The 16,949-nt window shown below is 46.8% G+C and overlaps 2 protein-coding genes across 3 annotated transcripts in view; one reads left to right on the top strand and one right to left on the bottom strand.

Annotated features, from left to right (window-relative positions):
- TELO2 (telomere maintenance 2) overlaps positions 1-4,834 on the top strand; it is a 29,035-nt gene extending 24,201 nt beyond the window's left edge. Inside the window, exon 21 of the mRNA XM_087729031.1 lies at positions 4,190-4,834. Within this exon, the coding sequence (XP_087585157.1) occupies positions 4,190-4,308 (119 nt within the window). The 3' untranslated portion in view covers positions 4,309-4,834. The remainder of the gene's footprint in view (positions 1-4,189) is intronic.
- A 661-nt stretch (positions 4,835-5,495) lies between these two features.
- Positions 5,496-16,949, bottom strand: part of IFT140 (intraflagellar transport 140) — a 100,217-nt gene continuing 88,763 nt past the window's right edge. For both annotated transcript variants that reach the window (XM_087729030.1, XM_087729029.1), the window contains 8 exons: positions 15,293-15,436; positions 14,119-14,247; positions 12,612-12,794; positions 11,601-11,807; positions 10,430-10,642; positions 8,923-9,089; positions 7,780-7,921; positions 5,496-5,900 (listed from right to left, as the gene is read on the bottom strand). In XM_087729030.1, the coding sequence (XP_087585156.1) occupies positions 5,700-5,900; positions 7,780-7,921; positions 8,923-9,089; positions 10,430-10,642; positions 11,601-11,807; positions 12,612-12,794; positions 14,119-14,247; positions 15,293-15,436 (1,386 nt within the window). In that variant the 3' untranslated portion in view covers positions 5,496-5,699. The remainder of the gene's footprint in view (positions 5,901-7,779; positions 7,922-8,922; positions 9,090-10,429; positions 10,643-11,600; positions 11,808-12,611; positions 12,795-14,118; positions 14,248-15,292; positions 15,437-16,949) is intronic.

The following is a 16,949-nucleotide window of genomic DNA, read 5'->3' as shown; positions in this document are numbered from 1 at the left end:
GGGGTGGGGGGGGCTAAGGACCGGTGCTGGTCACCAGCCTGGGGGTTGTGGACCCTTCGACTACAAGACTTCAGAGGTCCCTTCCAACTCTATTCTGTAAGATATTCAAGATGGAAGAGAGACATTTTTGCTCATCGGCATGTTAGAACAGTGCTCCAATTGTTCAACCCCGGCTGACGTGTGTAAAAAATAACTAAATTTCTCACAGGAGCTTTCAGGCTAACAGGAGAAGCTGATGTCAAGCTTCCGAGTGACACATCCCCTCCGAGACAGGCAAATTCCTCAAAGAACAGTTTTATTGGGACATATCAAATTGGCACATTCTTGGTGAAAAACTGGTGCTAAGTTCCCACCGGGTTTACACCCAATTAAAAGTTAAACTTTGTCATTTCCCCCCCCCCCCAGAGTCACCAATCACATGGTCCAATCAGCATATAGTCCAGTTGCTAGGTGACCTCTGTCTCCACCTCTTGAACACCTGCACCAACGTCCTTAATTCCCAGGCGAAAGAATTTTTATTTATTTATTTATTTTATTAACAAACATGTAAAATTCACACACACACAAAACCTCGACGTACACCACATTTACACAATACAGTACGAACAGGAATTTATAATAGCAATCATCAATCGATACCACTCACCTTATACTATTTCCCCTTCTGTTGTATTTCATTTGGATTTCACCATTCTTAACCCTCTTATTTTACTCATAACTATTATTTTTTGAGTTTTGTTATATTCCTTCATTGATTCTTGTTTCTTTCCTCCATCCACCTATACCGTTTATCCCATATCTGGTAGAATTCTGATTCTTCTTTTCCCTGGATTTCTTTAGTTAGTTTGTCCATTTCGGCACAGTCCATAACCTTTCTTATTATTTCATCTTCCCCAGGCGAAAGAGTTTTATTTTGGCTACCGCACCCCAGCTATCTCTACACGGCCCTTCCTTGCCCCTTTGCTACACGCTGTGTCAGCCCTGAAGCAGGGAGAAAACTCCCTAGAGCAGGGGTGTCAAACTCAAGGCCTGGGGACCGGATCTGGCAGGTGGGGTGCTTAGATCTAGCCTGCGGGGCTGCCTTGGAAACAGGAAAGGACCAGCCCGTGGCGCCTCTGCCAGTGAAAATGGAGCTCGGGAGGGCTGCACACGGCCCTCCCGAGCTCTGTTTTTGCTGGCGGAGGGCTGCAGGAGGCCGTTGCCGCCAAAAACGGAGCTCAGGAGCCCATTTTTGTGGGCCACCACAGGCACCCCCAATATGACGTTGAGCTGACCATGCCCACCCTGGCCGCACCACTGTGGACCCCAGACTGTGTTTGACCCCGAGGTCAAACACGGTCCTGATGCAGCCTTCAGTGAAGTCGAGTTTGACACCCTTGCCCTAGAGAAAAGCTACCAAAAGAAAATGGCCACAGTTGGGTCAACTTCAGAGGAGGCAGAAAATAAGAGCAGAGCGAATTTGCCCTTCGGTTGATATCCAAGATGGTCCCTAGCACTGAAAAAAAATTTTTTTGCTTAGCGCTTTGGCGTAATTTGGGGCACTTGTAGAACGATGGCCTCTAGTGCGCCCTTAGCCCCAGTTCTCGAAGTCTCCTGCCGCTTTAGCAAGAGAGCGGGGCCTGTGGGAGTGAGTCATGTACCCAGCCTGACCTGGTGGCTGGAGTCAAGCGCTCAACTTATGCGCACAGGATATCCTCAACCTTTTTGGGACTTTGCTAGTCTCATATCCTGATTTCCACTTTGCAAGCGGGTCAGGAACAAAGATGCCAGGCTGCCCGCGTGCGCACACACACACACACACACACACAGCTGCTCCTCCCCCCCAAACCTACCAACAGCTGTCTCGGGGCAAAACTGGAGCCGATTTAAGATGTGATGCATGGTGGCCTCTGCATCCTTGTGGGTAAAGAGTAGAGAGCCATCAATTGTCTTGTCCCAAAGGTGCTTTTATTTTTTCAAGAGGCCCCTGGACCTTTCTGGTTTTTCTTGGAAGATGTTTCGCTTCTCAACCAAGAAGCTTCTTCAGCTCTGAAGCTTCTTGGATGAGAAGCGAAACGCCTTAAAAAAAAACAAAAAAACTAGAAAGTCTAGTGGCCTCTTGAAAAAAAAAAGCACCTTTGGAACAACCATGACTTGGAGGACTAAGAATCTTCAGAGACATCCATCGTCTTGATTTCTGTTAGGTTTTCTGCATAGTATTTAAGGCACCAATGTTTGGCTTCTACTGCTGTAAAATGGCTTCTAGCGTGCATCACAGTGAAGTTGCCACAATAACAGCTTCACAGTATTCCACAAGGGGGCTCCCTCTGGTAAGAGGGAAAATCCAACATTAGAAAGTATGGTTTCGTCCAGATATTTCCCCCCTATAAATACCCGGGGAACGCTGGGCTATTGGCTAGTATGAAATACAAATAAATGCATCTTCATGGAAGGATGCCCCAATCAACATACCGACTAATATTTTGCAAAAAAAAAACCACAAGTAAGTATGTAAGTAAGTAAAATCTTTATTACGGTCAAAGACCAGCAGTACACATTAGTTTTTACACTATATTAAACAATACTAACATTAAAATATAATTAAAAAGTATTGACATTAAAAGTGGAAATGGTCCAAAGATTGTTAGAGGTATGTCCTGATAATTGGTACAAGATGGTGCTATACCTCTGTAGCCATTTTTTTTCTTATGGACATTGCAGCAGCACAGAACTTTGCCACTGCATATGTGAAAAAAAACCAAGTATTTATGGGAAAACCAATGTTAAGTATTTATATGTCTGATTAAAAATCACATTTCTGGAAAAACAACATCCTCAATATTTACTCAGCCCTGTGGCTAGGGAGAATGAAGGCAGTCATTGACATTTAGTGACCTTTTAAAGTTACAACGGCATTGAAAAATTTGGCTTGTGACCTTTCTTTCCACACTTACGACCTTTTCAGCATCCCCATGATCATGTGATCAAAATTCAGAGGCTTGCCAACTGGTTCATATTTATGACCGTTGCTGTGTGGTTATGCGATTCCCCCTTTACGACCTTTTGACAAGCGGCGTCAATGGGGAAGCCAGATTCATTTAACAACTGGGTTAATCGTCACTGGGTCAGGAGCCAAGGTGGCGCAGTGGTTAAATGCAGCACTGCAGGCTACTGCTAGATCAGCAGTTCAGCGGTTCAAATCTCACCGGCTCAGGGTTGACTCAGCCTTCCATCCTTCCGAGGTGGGTAAAATGAGGACCCAGATTGTTGGGGGCGATATGCTGACTCTCTGTAAACCGCTTAGAGAGGGCTGAAAGCCCTATGAAGCGGTATATAAGTCTACTGCTATTGCTATTGCTAGTACTGCAGGCTACTTCTGCTGATCACCGGCTGCCAACAGTTTGGCAGTTCGAATCTCCCCAACTTCAAGGTCAACTCAGCCTTCCGTTCTTCCAAGGTGGGTAAAATGAGGACCCAGATTGTTGGGGACGATAGGCTGACTCTGTAAATCCACTTAGAGAGGGCTGTAAAGCACTGTGAAGCGGTATATGTCTTAAGTACTCTTGCTCTTTTTTCTCCTTCCCTCCCTCCTCTCTCCCTCCATGACGCACAGTGGTTAGAATGCAGTAATGCAGGCTAATTCTGCCCACTGCCAGTAGTTTGATCTGACCGGCTCAAGGTCGACTCAGCCTTCTGTCCTTCCAAGGTGGGTAAAATGAGGACCCAGAGTGTTGGGGGCGATAGGCTGGCTCTGTAAAACCACTTAGAGAGGGCTGTAAAGGACTGTGAAGCAGTATATAAGTGCTGTTGCTAAGTGTTATTGCTAATAACTAATCAACTGCGGTGATTCACTTAACAACTGTGGCCACAAAGCTCGTAAAATGGGACCAAACTCACTTAACAAATGTCTCACTTAACAGAAGAAATTTTGGGCTCGATTGTAGTCGTAAGTCAAGGGTCGTGTAAAAAATAGAAATGTGTTTTTTGTTTTTTGATCTTCATGCCAAGAAAGTACGGTTGTAACTGGAAGGACACGATGTAATAAAAGTTGCTAAATAAAAGGCCAACAGAAAACCCTTTTCATATCCCGCTTCACTTCCGTTTATTGTTCCTCCGCTTGACAGTTCAACTAATGCTTTACAGGAATTTCCTCAAGTCGGTTTTTTTCCCTCTCTTCTCCGTCTCTTCCTATTTTTATTTTTTTTTATAGATGTCGCGGAGAAGGACCCAGATGGCGACTGCAGGCATTTAGCGTTGCAGAATCTGCTCCTGATGGAAAACCTGAAGAAAAAGCTTGAATCGGCTACTCTGGAGTATAAGACAGCTTGAGCCTAAAGGGGCTTTCTAAAAAGTTGGAAAGGTTGCCCAGGCCTTTAGGAGAAAGGGGCAAAGGGCACCGAGCTGGAAGACATCTGGGCTCAGTGTGGCACCTACAACCGACGGATGTTGTTGCTAACCGACATGTAAATTTTGTCCTAGTTATTTATGGTCTTGGCCAGGGGTTGGCCACCTTAAACACGCAAAGAGCCACAAAAGTCCTAACCGGAAGCCCCACGTTCAATTCTGGAGACGACCGGAAGTCCGGTTCCCCCCACCATAAAGTCTCCTAACGTGGCATCCCTTTTCCTCTACCTGTCCGAACTGAAAGCTCTTATCAATTGTGGAGCTGGCCGGCGACAGCCGCAACAGAGGGATGAAAGAGCCACGTGCAGCTCCAGAGCCACAGGTTGCTGACTCCTGGTCTTAGCCAATTTACTGAAAGTCAAAAGCAAAGTTTTAGAACTGCTGGACATTTTCCCAGAGGGTTTAAAAAAAAAAAAAATCCCATATTTGCTCCGCGTAGGAATTGATGATGCCTGCCTTGGGTTTTGCCTGGGGGGGGGGGGGGGGGCTTGACAATGTATTTCCCAAGCCAAATAAAGGGGGAAATTTTATTAAAAACCATTCTGAGCTGGGACAGGCTCTATTTTTCTAAAGGGTTCGTTCTTTACAAGGGATTCTGCAGTCAAAGAAAGTGGATCCACTTGACAAATTCAGTCATCTTGACAGGAAAGCCTATTAGGACATGCATTCAATTTCGCAGCTATTCAGATTGTTGGCTGAGCAGGTACAAAAACAGCCAGGGAAAGGATTGAAGCTGCGAAACGGTCCCCTTTGTCCACAGGCATGCCGATTTACCACCAGCTTAAGGACTTGGCAGCACAAGGAAACAACAGCCAGCCATCGACACCCCAATCAACCATTAAGAAGCCACACCTAACCATGTACCACATAAATACTATACATAGAATAGTCCAAAGCACATGTTCCAATAGAGAGACATTCCCTGAGGATGAGCTCCAGCACGAGTCCGAAAGCTCGGAAGACTAAATCTCTGGTCCCAGTGGATCAATCCAGACTGGAGCCTTTTAAGATTGCCTAGAATTCAGTTTATTCCCGCTATTTTGTATTACTCTTCTGCCATTCCCAGCCTCTTGTTCTTCAGGTTTAAGGCCGCGCAAAAAGACACAAGCGACTTGCGTATCTAAAATATTTAATACAAATATGAAGAATACATCTTTGAAACCGTTTTGGAATATTTTAAAAGGGATATAAAAAACCTGCGGCCTTGGGAATGCCCAGGTTCCCAAGGATCGACAGGATTACAGAGCAAGGATTACAGAGTCCGTTGGTCTTTCCCCTCACCACATCTGAAACACGGCGGTGTGCCCCTGAGCCATTCAGGAGGGCTCTGCTTCGTCGGCCACTTCTTCGACCTCCTTGTCCTCCACGCTGTTGTGGCGAACTCTCTCTGGAGGGACGTTTCGGCTGAGCGGGATGCCCAGTCCTCGGTGCACAGCCTCGACCGTCTGCTGGTTGACGTAGTAGTTGAGATTCACGCAGGGGATTTTCTTCCGCATTTCTTCCAGGTACCGATAGGCCTGATGAAAAAGAAGGGAATGGCCTTCACAGGCTGTTCTACGGTCTGAGCCCAGCCCAGAACACTTAAGTGGCTGGAGATGCCTTGGCCAACTTGCTCTGTACTCTGGATTAATACAGTGGCACCCCAACCTTCTGGGCACGAGGGACCAGTTCCACGGAGAAAGCTTTTTCTGTGGACCGGAGGGGCGTGGTATTGCATGCTGCCTGCACCCCGTGGATAGGGCTTCGCTTGTTTGTGCAGACTGGCTACTGGCATGCCAGGGCCATGTGCCAGTTCATGGACCGGGGATTGGGGACCCCTGGATTAATACATACAGGTGGTCCTCAACCTACAACCATTAAGCCATGGTGGTGCAGGGGTGAGAGTGTAAAACTGCAGGCTACTTCTGCTGACTGCCGGCTGCCTGCAATTTGGCAGTTCAAATCTCAGCAGGCTCAAGGTTAATTCAGTCTTCCATCCTTCTGAGGTGGGTCAAATGAGGACCCAGATTGTTGGGGGCAAGAGGCTGACTCTGTAGAAAGGGCTGTAAAGCACTGTGAAGCGGGATATAAATCTAAGTGCTCTTTCTATTCATTCCTGTACATTTTAATGCTGTCTCTTCTTTGCTCAAACACTAGAGAGCACCTAGGGGGTTGAGAAGAGCAGTTCCTTTTGGCCTGTAATTCTGGCTTCCCTGTTTGAAAGTGAGCCATGTGGATGCTTCCTGCTGGAAGCGTGTGAATCATCTCTTCTCCAGATGGCCCTGCATAATTGCTTCCTCTGACTTCCTCTCTCCCCATCCATCCAGGTGGGGAAAAGAGGTACCAGAATACTGTCGAATGGTAAGATAGCGAGGCCCGGATTACTGAATTTATACATCGTCCCCAGGTCCTGTCACCAATGACTGGGAGTTATTCAGGATGGATCAGAGACTACCTGCAGATTCAGAAATAACAAATCTGCAAAAGGCAAATAGGAGATCTCTTCTATCTGAAATCTCTCTACCTTTAAAAGGTAAAGGTTCCCCTTGCACATATGGGCTAGTCGCTCCCGAATCTAGGGGGTCGTGCTCATCTCCGTTTCAAAGTCGAAGAGCCAGTGCTGTCCGAAGACGTCTCGGTGGTCATGTAGCCGGCATGGCTAAATGCCAAAGGCGCACGGAACGCTGTTCCCTTCCCACCAAAGGTGGTTCTTATTTTTCTACTTGCATTTTTAACGTGCTTTTTGAACTGCTAGGTTGGCAGAAGCTGGGACAAGTAACGGGAGCTCACTCCCATTACGTGGCGCTAGGGATTCGAACCGCTGAACTGCCGATCTTTTTGATCGACAAGCTCAGTACCGCTTAGTGACTGAAGTTACAATGGACCCTGAAAAAGCTACTTATGATCCAGATTTAAACTTCTGGTGTCCATCACATACACACACTCCTCAATCACCTGACTGAATTTTGAGTATTCAGCAACTTAACAGTTGCCAGCACAATGTAGTCACACAACTGATTTACGACATTTTTGCTTTACCCTATGGAGCGAAAAGTGTCCCATCGCAAACAAGGGGGCTCACTTAACGATTCATGAGTCTGATCAGGCAGTGACCTGCTTTATGACTCCTGCAACTTAACAAAAAGATGGGCTCAATTACTGTCCCAATTCAAGGGCTACCTATCATAGCAGTATATATTTTCCGAGGGCTCAAAATTTCAGGGGAATCGTTAAAATGTACTGCCCAAACCAACGCGTGGCATAAACAGTAAAATGAATAATGTTTTAGGAATGTTTACCGTTTGTAACCTAGAGAGGCATTTAATTACGAAGTTCCCCTGCCCGTATCTGCAGCTGTAAAGAGCGGTGGACGCTGCTGAATAAGAATCATTTAAAGTGGTTTGTGGAGACACTCACCATCTGGAATTCTTGCATCTGCAAATGATGCTCCACCAGGAATCCAAGCACATCCCCCAGGCGGATGGTGGTGTCCAGATCAGGTTCTCCCAGGAGCAGTTCGCACTGCCTGATGGACTCTTTAGGGTCCTCGGAGTAAAGCCTAGAAGGGGGGGAAAAAACACCACCAACAAAGATGAATAGAGCCTCGGTGGCGCAGTGGTTAGAGTGCAGTACTGCAGGCTACTTCTGCTGACTGCCGGCTGCCTGCAATTTGGCAGATCGAAGCTCACCAGGCTGAAGGTTGACTCAGCCTTCCATCCTTCCGAGGTGGGTCAAATGAGGACCCAGATTGTTGGGGGCAAGAGCCTGACTCAGTAAACCCCTTAGAGAGGGCTGTGAAGCACTGTGAGGTGGTATATACAATACAATAGCAGAGTTGGAAGGGACCTTGGAGATCTTCTAGTCCAACCCCCTGCTTAGGCAGGAAACCCTATACCGTTTCAGACAAATGGCTATCCAACATCTTCTTAAAGACTTCCAGTGTTGGGGCATTCACAACCTCTGGAGGCAAGATGTTCCACTGATTAATTGTTCTCACTGTTAGGAAATTTCTCCTCAATTCTAAGTTGCTTCTCTCCTTGATTAGTTTCCACCCATTGCTTCTTGTTCTACACACGGGTGCCTTGGAGAATAGTTTGACTATAAGTCTAAGTGCTGTAGCTATTGCTATGATTAGGGGCGGGAAGCTAAAACCTATGAAGAACGGTTGCAGGAACTGGGCATGTCTAGTTTAATGAAAAGAGACATGATAGCATTGTTCCAATATCTCAGGGGTTGCCACAAAGAAGAGGGAGTCAAGCTCTTCTCCAAAGCACCTGAGGGCAGAACAAGAAGCAATGGGTGGAAACTAATCAAGGAGAGAAGCAACCTAGAACTAAGAAACTTCTTCACAAAACATTCAATGGAACGGCTTCCCTCCAGAAGTTCTGAGTACTCCATCATTGGAGATTTTTTAAGATTGTGGCCTCCGCTGAGGACTACCTGTACTATAAAACAGCACTGCTGGCTGGGGGAATCCTGGGAGTTGAAGTCCACCCATCTTAAAATAGCCAAGGTTGAGAAACGCTGCTATAAAGATCTCCCCAGGCTCCCCCATCTCACCTCCGGGCTTGGATGAATCTCTTCACCAGTGTCATCTTGCTCTGCAAGTGTGCAAGCTTGTTCTCTTGCTCGACTGGGCTCCGCGTCTTTGCCTTGGACATACACTTGTACGCCTCGGTCAGGGCTCCCAAGGCCTTCTCGTAATTCTGGAAATCATCCACTTCCACCTGCAAGGAAGGAAAAAGAGCAGCGGCCTCTTCTGTTACTGTCAGGCAATTGAAATGGAGTGTCGTGCTTGTCGTTCTGCTAATCCAGGGGCCGGCAACCCTAAAAGACTCAAAGAGCCATTTGGACCCGTTTCCCACAGAAAAGAAAACATTGGGAGCCACAAAACCTGGGTGGGTGTGGTCACCCCCACCTAGTCACATGACACCCCCAGCCACACCTACCCAGGTTTTGTGCCTCACGGTGTCTTCTGTGGGAAATGGGTCTCGCCCTCCCTCCCTCCCATTTCTGTTTTTCTCTTTTTCCTCTCCCTCTCTTCTTTCTTTCTTTCCCTTTCTCTCCCTCTCATTTGTTTCTCTCTTTCCTCTCCCTCTCTTAATTCTTTCTTTCCCCTTCTCTCTCTCTCTCTCATTTGTTTCTCTCTTTCCCTCTCTTAATTCTTTCTTTCCCCTTCTCTCTCTCTCTCTCACTCTCTCTCTCTCATTTATTTCTCTCGTTCCCTCTCTTAATTATTTCTTTCTTTCCCCTTCTCTCTTTCATTTGTTTTCTCTCCTTCCTCTCCCTCTCTTAATTCTTTCTTTCTTTCCCCTTCTCCCTCTCTCATTTGTTTCTCTTTTTCCTCTCTCTCATTCTCTCCCATCATTTTCTCATTTCTCTTTTTCTCCCCATTTCTCTCCCATTTCTCTCCCTCCCTCTCATTTCTCAGTGGCGGACCTGCCCCCCTTTCTCTCGTATCTTCCTCCTGGATCCCATTGCCAGCCCGCCAGCCCGCATGTTAGCGAAGTTGACATCGGCCATGGCTGGGTTGGGCCAGTGTCTCAGGACGGAGAGCAGGTTGCACAACTAGGTTGGCAGGGTGCCACAGGAGAAGGGTCAAAGAACCACGTGCGGCTCAGGAGCCATGGGTTGGCGACACCCGTACTAAGCTAAGCCTCGCAAGCTGACGGCCTGACATCAGTAATGTGTGGGGAGGGAGCAGCGCGGAGGGGGAACATAGGGAGGAAACTCAGAGGACTCAAACCCAAGCAGCACAGTCCGGTGGGAAGTACCAGCCGTCTCAAAGTCACACCAAAAGAATGTGGAGACAACAAGACAGGGACTGTGTCCCAAGCAATTTATTAACACCTGATTGATTGATAACTAGGAGCTTGGCTGTGAACAAGGGGGAAATTAATTGTATCTTTTGCGCGCGAAAATCTCAGATCCGGCTTTGCCTGCTCGGTAACTCCCTTGGCTTTAGTAAAGCATATTTTTGGCTAATCATGGGCCAGGGGTCTTTCTTTCCTAACTGACCACGTTGAGAAGGTTTGGCATGGAGGATCTGAAGCAGGGTCTCGCCCACCTGAGCACACGCGTCGTAAAAGCCAGCCAAGAGGTCGAGCGCCCTCCCTTTGGTGTAGAAGCTGATTATGTTCTTCATGATGTCTGGATCTTTGCGACAGTCCAGGGTCTGCAGATAATTGGCAGCCATGATGTAAATCTCCCTTTGCCTCGAGACGCCGGCAAAGAAGACAATCTTTTCGGTGTCGCCAGATTTCAGCAGAGCCCGCATGGCCTACACAACAAAAGGGTAGAGTTGCATCAAAGCCAATCTTCGTGACAGTTGCCGACCAGCATAAGGGGGTTAGAATCACTTGTTCATCAGTTAGTGCAAGCAAGATGGTGCAAAGACCTCGAGAGATACAGAGTGTTTCAGTTATGTTTATAAGGTGCTACATCTTTCAACCCCCATAAAGCAGTTGGTCTAAAACAAGGTTTGTTAAAGAGCACATATAAGCTGTGTTTCAGGGAATCGTTTTCCTTTTGAGGAGAGGCTGTCTGTCAGGCCTACAGCCATATTCCTTGCTGGATCTTTGGCCTGTCACACTCTCTCTTATTTTACTATGCTGTTACCTTCCCACCAAAGGTGGTCCCTATTTTTCTACTTGCATTTTTTATGTGCTTTCGAACTGCTAAGTTGGCAGAAGCTGGGACAAGGAACGGGAGCTCCCTCCGTTACGCGGCGCTGGAGATTCTAACAGCTCTTCACTTTCTGCCATTAGAGTGGCATCATCTGCATATCTGAGGTTGTGGATATTTCCCCCGGCAATCTTAATTCCAAATTAAGGCTACCTTTGCAATAAACACAAGTTCCATCTTGGGCGGGCCAGTTTGATGCTGTGTGGAAGCCCGTTTTCTCGGAATGGGAGAGCAAGTTAAACACACCCAGCTAGGCTGATTTCTCCCGGTGGAGAAATCCCAAAGCGGAGGCACACAGAATGCTTCTACTTGCATTTTTACGTGCTTTCCAACTGCTAGGTTGGCAGTAGCTGGGACAAGGAACTGGAGAAGTCACTCCGTTACGCGGCGCTAGGGATTCGAACTGCTGAACTTTCCAATCGAGAAGTTCAGCGTCTCAGCCACTGAGCCACCGCGTCACTTTCCTTAGCAATGGAAATTTTGGGCTCCATTGTGGTCATAGGTCGAGGACCATTAAACCAGCTGAGGCTCTCCTCCTCCTCCCACCTTCTTACCTTCAGCTTGTTCCCTGCTTGGGTATATTTCTTGGTGGCCATGTGATAATTGCCCTGCCTCATACAGCAGTCAGCGATCTGTTCCAGGAGCTCCCGCCGGGAATCCTCGGAAAGTTCCTTGGAATCCTTTGAAATGGTCATCTTCTCTGCCATCTCTTCCGTGATGGTCAGGTTCTGCACCAGGCAAAGCTGCAGGGCATCCTGGTACTGAGATACAGATAGAAAGAATGCAAGAGCCAACTCAGCTAAACATCTGGTGGGAGGAGGGAATTAAGTTAGCCCAGGTAGGAAATAACCAGGCTGAACCCGACGGTGGGGTCAAATGCGTCATTAGTCACGAGTCTCTGCGCTCCGGCAAGAGATCTTGAATGCCTTTCTTATCTCCTGCGAATTTTCCCCTTGACCCTTAGCAGCTCAAATTCTTGTAGAGAATTTAAGGTGGCAATAAATCTTTATCCGCATCTGTGATAAGGAAGGTTGTAAAATGGGGCAAAACTCACTTAACAAATGTCTCGCTTAGAAGCATGACATTTTAGAGTCCATTGTGGTCATAACTTGAGGACTGTCTATTAATTATATCTGTCTGTGTCTGTCTATTATATCTATTAATTATATCTGTTAATTATCTGTTAATATATCTATTAATTATATCTCTATTAATTATATCTGTCTGTGTCTGTCTATTATATCTATCTGTCTTATCTATTAATTATATCTACCTATGCATCCATCCTCTGTCTGTCTGTCTATCTATCAATTCTATCTATCTATCTATCTATCTATCTATCTATCTATCTATCTATCTATCTATCTATCTATCTATCTATCTATCTATCTATCATCTATCATATCTATCTGTCTTGTCTATCTATCATCTATATTTAAAGATTGATTATTTTTATTACAAAAACTTTTGTTCTGGGAAAACCATTCAGAAAGCAAATCCATAGTACAGGTTTTTCAATTCGCGGGACAGACCCTCCTGCCTTATTTCCGGAAATGCGACATTACCTTTTTGGCAGCTAGCAACAGCTGAACGGCCTTCTCGTACTGAGAATGTTCGATGAAGAAGTCGGAGCAGCGAGCCAGGAGGATCGGGTCGGATTTCTCATCCAGATCTTCCGCAACCAGTTGCAAGGCTGCAAATTGCTCGGTGGCAAAGGCCAGCTCCAGAGCCTTGGACAAGTGTCCAGCCTGTCGGGGGGAAAGAGATTTTTTTGAGTTTTTTGCAACCTCTTCCTTTGCGACGACTCCTTTGTGCCGATGCAGAATTTGTTTGAGTTTCATTCACTGCTGTGTCCAGTTCTGGTCACGATGATACAAAAAAAAAAAAAAAGAAGAAGAAGATGCGGAGACTCTAGAAAGAGTTCAGAGAAGAGCATCAAAGAGGATTAGGGGACTGGAGGCTAAAACAGATGAAGAACGGTTGCAGGAACGGGGTATGTCTAGTTTAATGAAAAGAAGGACCAGGGGAGAAACAATAGCAGTGTTCCAATATCTTAGGGGTTGCCACAAAGAAGAGTGGGTCAAGCCATTCTCCAAAGCACTGGGAGGCAGGACAAGAAACAATGGATGGAAACTAATCAAGGAGAGAAGCAACTTAGAACTGAGGAGAAATTTCCTGACAGTTAGAAGAATTAATCAGTGGAACAGCTTGCCTCCAGAAGTTGTGAATGCCCAACACTGGAAGTCTTTAAGAAGAGGTTGGACAACCATTTGTCTGAAGTAGTGTAGGGTTTCTTGCCTAAGTAGGGGGTTGGACTAGAAGATCTCCAAGGTCCCTTCCAACTCTGTGATTCTATTCTGTTCTAAAGTTGGACTCAAACTTTTTAAACGGGCCCAATTTATGGTTCCTCAGACTGTTGGGGGCTGGATGAACTGGGTGGGCGTATGTCTGTCTCTTTCTCTCTCCCTCTCTTGAGGCCAGGGAGGCAAAAACGTGCCTGGTTTTGGCCTCCAGAGGCCTCAGTGCATCCCGTTTTTGGCTTCATCGGCCTCCAGAAGGCGGGTGAAGGCCAGTGGGTAGGCGGGGTGATGTGAGCAGGGTAGCCTTGTGGTCCTGCGTAGGCTGGGTTAATGGCTTCGGTGGGCCATATTCAGCCCACAGGCATAGTGTGAGGGCCCCTAGTCTAGTCTAACTAAGAGAAGGACTTGTGTTGACATGGTAAGAGTCTTCTAATATTTGAAGGCTATTGCAGAGAACAGGGGGTCAACTTATTCAAAGCACCTGAAGGCAGGACAAGAAGCAATGGGTGGAAACTAATCGAGGAGAGAAGCAACCCAGAACTAAGGAGAAATTTCCTGAGAGTGAGCAAAATTAATCAATGAAACAACTTTGCCTTCAGAAGTTGCGGTGGCTCCATCACAGGAGGTTTTCAAGAAGAGATTGGACAACTGTTTGTCTGAAGTGGTGTAGGGTTTCCTGCCTAAGCAGGGAGTTGGACTAGAAGACCTCCAAGGTCCCTTCCATCCCCTGTTATATTCTGTACTCTGTACCCACACTGGGATGAAGGTGTACCTTGTGGTAGAGAGTCACAGCTTGGTCCATTTGTTCTCCTCTTCCTTCATAGTAGCGGGCAGCTTCTATCATGTCTTCTGGGGAGCTGAGAAGGGCCAGGTTCATTAACTGGTCGTCCAGCTGGTTTTCCTGGTTTAAAACAAACAAACAAACTTCACTTTCAGGCCTTTCGTGGTTAAAAGTAGTAGAGATTTGCGCTTGCCCTTTCCCATGTTTTTCTTCTAAAACAGCGACTGTGCTTACGATCTTCCTTCAGCTTTCCTTGGCTTTACAAACCTGCAAAGATCATATGAGGAATATCACCTTTTGAATCACTCTCCTAATAAACAGTTGCTTAAGAAGCTCATCGCTGAATGAGGACTGCCTGTAAACTAAATTCGGATGATAAAAGTCCCATTCCTTTTCTAGACATGTCACGACTCTGGTAAAACTTGAGGTGTAATTTGTCACTTTGACAAAAAGAACAAGATTCCTGTGACCACCAGCCCAGCTATAAGCGTTGGGTTCTGGTTGCATCTTCTGAGAACATGTGAAGCAGAGGTGGGTTCCTACCAGTTCGCACCTATTCGGTAGAACCGGTTCGTCAAATCTACCGAACCGGTTAGAAAAGGTTCCACCAATGGACCCAGAAAGCAGGCCACACCTACAGAAGAGGTTCCAAACTTTTTTGAAACCCACCACTGGTCCTTGGATATGATTATTCTACACTATCATGCTCCTATTTATAAAACTCAGTGCCTCTGTGAAAGGTAGGGATGACTACTGCGTTTGTGGTGCAATCAGAACATTGCGTGTGTTGAAGTTGTTTTAACACAAACCAAAGATGCCTTTTAAAAAACAAGTTTACATCATATTCTTCTGCATGCCAGTGCTGTGTGTGAGGTAATTTAAGGTGGTTCTGACAACTGTCATCGGCATCTTCATATCCGGTCACATGGGCGGCAAGCCACTCCCATCCGGTCACATGGGCAGCAAGCCACTCCCACAAAGGAGACCACACCCACAGAGTAGGTTCGAACAATTTTTGAAACCCACCACTGATGTGAAGGGTCTTCAGCCTCGTCCAGGGGGTGGAAACCTCCACCTTTTGATAGAGAGAGCCAAGTCAGCACAACTCAGAAAGTCTACAATTAGTAACCTCAGCAGCTCAGGGATCATTGCAAGTTACCCGTACCTTACACAAACGGATGGCGTTATTGAACGCTTGAGCCCGGGTGTAGAAGTGCACCGCCTGCTTGATGTCCTCGCGGCTCTCATACTGACGGGCCACGTGATAAGAAGCTGCCCAATTGCCTGTTGCGTTTGCTATTTCGGCAGCCTGAAGAGAAAAAGAGAAACTGTTGTGGCCCGGCAGCAGCAAGCAGAGCTGGTGGCAGATTCTGACAGTGAGGAGGTTGGGGAGGAAGATGGGCCAGTCCTGGGGGCTGAGGAAAGCTCTGATGAGGGCTCTGTGTCGGAGACAGAGAGGAGGCCAGAGCCGTATGCCAGTTATCAGCTGCCTTCAGACTCAGACATCAGTGAGGCAGAGAAACAGCTGGAGCCTGTTCCCACTGTGAGCATGCGCAGAGTTGCCAGATGAAGGGAGCAGCTAAAGAACAGGGGTCGACTTGGGAGTAAGGCCACAGGTGGACGGTGAATGGCCCCTCCCAGAAGAAACAAAAGAGGAGCGAAAGGGGAGTGGAGTTTGCAGGAGACAATTAGTTCGCTTAGTTGGTTTGTGACTCTCGGAGGCTCCTTGGCAAGTTTTGCAGATATCAGTCTGGCAGCTCTCCAAGCCAGATAAGGTCTGTGACCGTAAATCTGCCCTTGAAAGTCTTTGCTGGATGTGAATGAGCAGAATTCACAGTCAATTAATAAAAGGGTTTTTTGTTGGAACAAGGAGTTTGCTTCATGCTCTTGGGAAGCCTCGCTCAGAACAGAGACAAAACCCGATGCTTTCTCCACTTTGAACCACCCACTGGCCCCTTTGAAGGAGCATCCATGGAAAGCCTCCGTCATCCAGATCGTGGTGGTCCAAAGGTGCTTTTTTTCCAAGAGGCAACTGGACTTTCTTGGGTTTTTTTCACCCTTGAAGATCTTTTGCCTCTCATCCCAAAAGCTTCTCCAGTTCTGAAGAAGCTTCTTGGATGAGAGGTGAAACGCCTTCAAGGAAAAACCGAAAAAGTCCAGTTGCCTCTTGAAAAAAGCACCTTTGGGACTATGAATGAGTAGGTGAAGGAGTCAAGCTATTTCCCCAAACTCCCAAAGACCAGAGAAGGAATAATGGATGGAAACTGACCAAGGAGAGATTCAACCTGGAAATCAGGAGGAATTTTCTGACATGGAGAGCAATCAACCCATGGAACAGAAGTTGCCTTTGGAAGTTGTGGGAGCTTCATCCCTTGAGGCTTTCAAGAAGAGACTGGACTGCCATCTGTCAAAAATGGTGTAGGGTCCCCTGCTTGGGCAGGGGGTTGGACTAGATGTCCTACAAGGTCCCTTCGAACACTGTTAATTATCTAAGTATCTAAGATGATCAAAGACCTAGAGACTAAAACAATGGATGGTTGCAGGAACTGGGCCTGGCTAGTCTAGTGAAGAGAAGGACCAGGGGAGACAGGATAGCAGGCTTCCAATATTTGCGGGGCTGCTACAGAGAGGAAGGGGCCAAGCTATTCTCCAAAGCACCCGAAGGCCAGACAAGGAAAAATGGATGGAAACTGACCAAGGAGAGATTCAACCTGGAAATCAGGAGGAATTTTCTGACATGGAGAGCAATCAACCCAATGGAACAGAAGTTGCCTTTGGAAGTTGTGGGAGCTTCATCATTGGAGGCTTTCAAGAAGAGACTG

Source organism: Thamnophis sirtalis, unplaced genomic scaffold, assembly GCF_051295495.1.
Source record: "Thamnophis sirtalis isolate CommonGarterSnake01/CBP01778 unplaced genomic scaffold, rThaSir2_p1.2 scaffold_14, whole genome shotgun sequence".
NCBI classification, from domain to species: domain Eukaryota; kingdom Metazoa; phylum Chordata; class Lepidosauria; order Squamata; family Natricidae; genus Thamnophis; species Thamnophis sirtalis.
Note: the sequence above shows the minus strand (reverse complement) of the source record. Positions and strands in the feature narration are given on the sequence as shown.